The sequence below is a fragment of the Clinocottus analis genome, unplaced genomic scaffold (assembly GCF_023055335.1).
Source record: "Clinocottus analis isolate CAN_PGR_092001 unplaced genomic scaffold, fCliAna1.0.p SCAF_20, whole genome shotgun sequence".
In the NCBI taxonomy this organism is placed as follows: Eukaryota; Metazoa; Chordata; class Actinopteri; order Perciformes; family Cottidae; genus Clinocottus; species Clinocottus analis.
The window spans coordinates 795,267-799,854 of NW_027175932.1; the positions used below are offsets into that span (position 1 = coordinate 795,267).

Here is a 4,588-nt window from a genome sequence, read left to right on the forward strand (position 1 = left end):
GGCTGAGGCAGTTGGCACAACTCAGATATTTGTCATTTATTATTAACAATAAAGTCTTCAGCAGATTTCTCTGTTTAGATGTTTAGATATTTTGTGTTATCGTTTAAAACAGAACCAGAGTTGTATTCAGGATGCTCGGGGGTTGTTGGTGAGGTCAGAGGTCAGAGGTCGCCGGGCGTTTTTTTTTTTTTTTTTTCAGGAGCCAATCAGAACGCCCGCTTTGGCCGCCAAAAAAACCCACTTTGACACGAGTCCTGATGACGTCAACGAGGTTTTTTCACTGTAAATGTTGTGTGTCTGTTTTGTGTGCGGTTTTAATTCGGGAGGGGGCGGGGGGGGGGGGGGGGGGGTCGTTGTCATGGCGACGAGATACTGAAGGCACAAAGTTTTCAACTGTCAGCTCTCTTAAAAAAAACAACATTAAAAAACACAATCAACCAATCAAATCGTTAGAAAAACAAACATGAACATCAGAGAGTCCGTCTGTGTTTTACACCACCAGCTCCTCCCACGTGCTACAGTACGTCACGTTACTCCTCCTCCTCTTCCTCCTTCTTCTCCTCCTCCTCTTCCTCCTCTTCCTCCTCCCTGTATGACTCGACTTCCTGTGGGTGCGTTCAGGTAGTTGTTTTTACGTCGATGTTGGTTTGTGTGTGAGGGAACAAGCTTTAAGAAAACCCTCTCGTTACGTCAACACACACACACACACACACACACACACACACACACACACACACACACTGCTACATACAACACGCACACACACACATTCAAGTATACGGTATGAACTGCACATCATAGTAAATATGTAAGTTAGATTAATAAATATTAAATTGTAAATAAATAACTCCCCCGCCCCCGATCACACACGCATTATTCGAACTGGATGTTTTTTGGGATCTGTTGTATTTTATCGTAACACGTTATACTTGTACGAGCAGTACTTGTACTAGCAGTACTTGTACTAGCAGTACTTGTACTAGCAGTACTTGTACTCGGACAGCGTCAGGACCCAGTCACACCAGGAAGCGGCAGAGCTGTGCCTTCGTGTGACGTTGGCGATGAAGCTCGGTACACTGGCTTCTCCGGTTCAGGGAGGCGGGAGCGTATCCCAGCATGCATTGCGCATGACGCCGGCATCGACACGAGTACGACTCAACCTCTGGTTTCAAGTGTTCTTCAACACACGACACTCTTTTAGTAAATGATGGTCATTTAGAGTCAGAGGGGATGCCTTAGGGGCGGGGCTACAAGGTGATTGACAGGTCGACGCCACGCCGCTGTCCCTGTTTTTCGTCTTTCACAGTGTGTTTTCACTTCATTTATAAAGTTAATTGCAACGTTTTGGTCTTCATTCAGCGTTGGGTTGCACTTAGCTCCGCCCTCTTGTGTCACTGATGGTGGCAAAAAACAAGATGGCGGACTCAAACTTCAGAACAGCACGCCACAAACTGATATATTATTATTATTATTATTATTATTATTATTATTATTATTATTATTATTATTATTATTATTATATATAACTGCAACACATACGGATGTGACTGGACCCTTTTTTAATGATATTATTACTTGCTAGTGTGTTTCAGTGGATATGTTTAGTGTCTAAATCCTCTCAGAAGTGAAGTGTTCATGACTTTGAGAGAAAACCTGAATTGAACCCGGAGCGCCGTCCACTATCAGTCACATGCTAATGTCATGTTAGCTAGTCCACTATCAGTCACATGCTAATGTCACGTTAGCTAGTCCACTATCAGTCACATGCTAATGTCATGTTAGCTAGTCCACTATCAGTCACATGCTAATGTCATGTTAGCTAGTCCACTATCAGTCACATGCTAATGTCATGTTAGCTAGTCCACTATCAGTCACATGCTAATGTCATGTTAGCTAGTCCACTATCAGTCACATGCTAATGTCATGTTAGCTAGTCCACTATCAGTCACATGCTAATGTCATGTTAGCTAGTCCACTATCAGTCACATGCTAATGTCATGTTAGCTAGTCCACTATCAGTCACATGCTAATGTCACGTTAGCTAGTCCACTGTCATTAACATGCTAACGTCACGTTAGCTAGTCTACTATCAGTCACATGCTAATGTTGGAGTCCTCTATGTAGTCCTGAATGTGCTATGAAGTCCTCTATGTACTATGTAGTCCTCTATGTACTATGTAGTCCTCTATGTAGTCCTCTATGTACTATGTAGTCCTCTATGTACTATGTAGTCCTCTATGTAGTCCTCTATGTACCTTCAGGCTGTATCTGCTGCTTGGCTCAAGTTACATAATCTTCAGACATCGCGGCTCCATGAAGCCTTGTTTTAATCGATTATCTGAGACGAGCAGCTCTGTGTCATCTTTTCTTCCAAGACGCATATATATATATATATATATATATATATATATATATATATATATATATATATATATATATATATATATATATATCGCGTCTTGTGAGTTTTATCAGCACGCAAAAAAAAATATTTTCATTTAACAAGAATTTATAAACGTAATGGTTTAAAAATGGCTGTAAATATTAAAATATTGTATTTAAATGGTCCTGAATGGCCAGACGTGGAACTCCATCGTGTTGTTGTTTACTGCGGTTTCAGCTCAAACTGCAGCCACAGGTACTTTCACCAGACTTTGGTTGATTACGTTCCTGTTTCTTTTCCTACCAGAGCCCTTTGATTTTAACATGACTTAAACTCCATTAAACTGTCTTCTACTGCTTTCCCGTTCACTGACATTTTGCATCCCGATTAATCTGATTTATTCGATTAAGTAGGGAACAAAGAACGGTGCGACTTCTCCCCAAACACACTCCCTTCAGCTCTCTTCCTGCTAACCTTCCAGAAAATAAAAAAATAAAAAAACGCTTAAAAACTCTAAAATCTGTGCTTCGTAAGGCTGGGCAGTGCTAACAGGCTATGGCTAAAAAAAAAGGCTAAGGCTAGCCACCAGACCGCCAAAAAAAGGCAAATAGTTATCCAGCTATAGCCAGCTGACCGGTTTAAAGTTCGTAAATCGGTCGCAAAGTGATGCCAAACAAACAACCAGCGGTTATTCGCCGGTGAACAGTTGGTCGGCTGACAGGCACTAAGCTAGCATGTCAACGCAGGCTAGCTACACACCGTAGAACTACAGCTAGCTAAGAACGTTAGCCAGCTAACAGGTCGACGGATCAGTTGGGATTCATCGTCGTTAAAGTGCCCACTCATGTTCCCTAAACTGTAACAAAAAGCATTTCATAGTCATATGAGACAAAGATTAGCATGCTAATCTTTGTTTTTTTGTTACTTAAGTATTACGAGGATGTATCCGACTTGTTTGTTCAGTAAACAACAAACATATTGTGTCTGCAGATCAAACCTTGTAAAGCTAAGATCGTAAGAAAGTTGTTTTTTGGTGTCGATTCATCAGCTAAAAAGATTCTGTGGTTAAAAACATGAAAGAGCTTTGTTCCCTCTGCCAGCACCATGTTTGTGACGTGTTTGAGTGTTTGGAGCTACAGAGTGTGAGGTCACCTGTGAGGTCACTTCCTGTCTCGCCGCTCACAATGTGCCTGTTTTTTTCTTTTTTTTTCTGAGAACTCGAGGAGGCTGAACGCGTCTTCCCACTTTGTCAATAAAGTTTCCTTTCAGCTCGGCCGATCGAGCCTCGTCCCCTGAACGCACCCTCGCGGCTAACGGCGCGAAGCCCAGCCGTGAAACATAAACAAGCGCTTCCTTTTTTCCGAAAACTTGGACGAACCGCCGGTTTCCGGGCGCAGCTTCACAACTCTCCCTCCCCCCCCGCGGCGGCGAGCAGCGGGGGTGCGTTCACTCTCAGCTGACCAGCTTGGGCAGCACCGTCCTCGGCTGGATATTCCCGTTGGCGTCGGTGATCGCCGCCAAGTTAGTCCTGGTTTTGGAGGAGGAGGAAGTGGAGGAGGTGGAGGCGGCGGCGAGCTTGGATATGGAGGTGATGGCGCCGTCGGCGGCGGTGGTGGCGGTGCCGCGTTTGGAGGAGGAGGAGGTGGTGGAGGTCTTCTCCCCCGTCGTCGTCGGCGGCTTGGGGAGCCGCCTCCTCAGCCACGGGTGGCGCAGCGCCTGGCTGGGCGTCATCCGGAGCGCCGGGTCCCACTCCAGACACTGCTTCAGGAAGTCCAGGAACAGCGGGTCGTCGCCGCCCTTCAGCGCCGCGCTCCAGTCCTTGCTGCCCGGCGCGCCGCGCACCTTCCCGCGCCGCGAGCGCCCGGCGTTCAGCACGGCGGTGCCGTCGGGCAGCGTGGTGACGGTGCAGTACCGCGGGTAGCCCTTGGACGACACAAAGTTCTTGGCCCGCTTGGAGGCGTCCAGCAGCTTCTGGCTCGGCATGCCCAGCAGCTCCATGATGCACGCCAGCTGGTCGGCCTCGTCCTCGCCCGGCAGCAGCGGGTAACCCGTCAGCAGCTCGGCCAGGATGCAGCCCAGAGACCACATGTCGATGGGCATCCCGTACCGAGAGCCTGCGGGGGACAGAGAGGTCACACACCGAGCAGCTAATGAGCTAATGAGCTAGGTTTAGGAGAACGTGGTGAGGAGAACGTGGTGAGGAGA

The 4,588-nt window shown here is 46.7% G+C and overlaps 1 protein-coding gene across 1 annotated transcript in view; it reads right to left on the reverse strand.

Annotated features, from left to right (window-relative positions):
- Positions 1 to 2,458: 2,458 nt before the first annotated feature.
- Positions 2,459 to 4,588, reverse strand: part of dyrk2 (dual-specificity tyrosine-(Y)-phosphorylation regulated kinase 2) — an 11,075-nt gene continuing 8,945 nt past the window's right edge. The window contains exon 7 of the mRNA XM_068587005.1: positions 2,459 to 4,497. Within this exon, the coding sequence (XP_068443106.1) occupies positions 3,836 to 4,497 (662 nt within the window). The 3' untranslated portion in view covers positions 2,459 to 3,835. The remainder of the gene's footprint in view (positions 4,498 to 4,588) is intronic.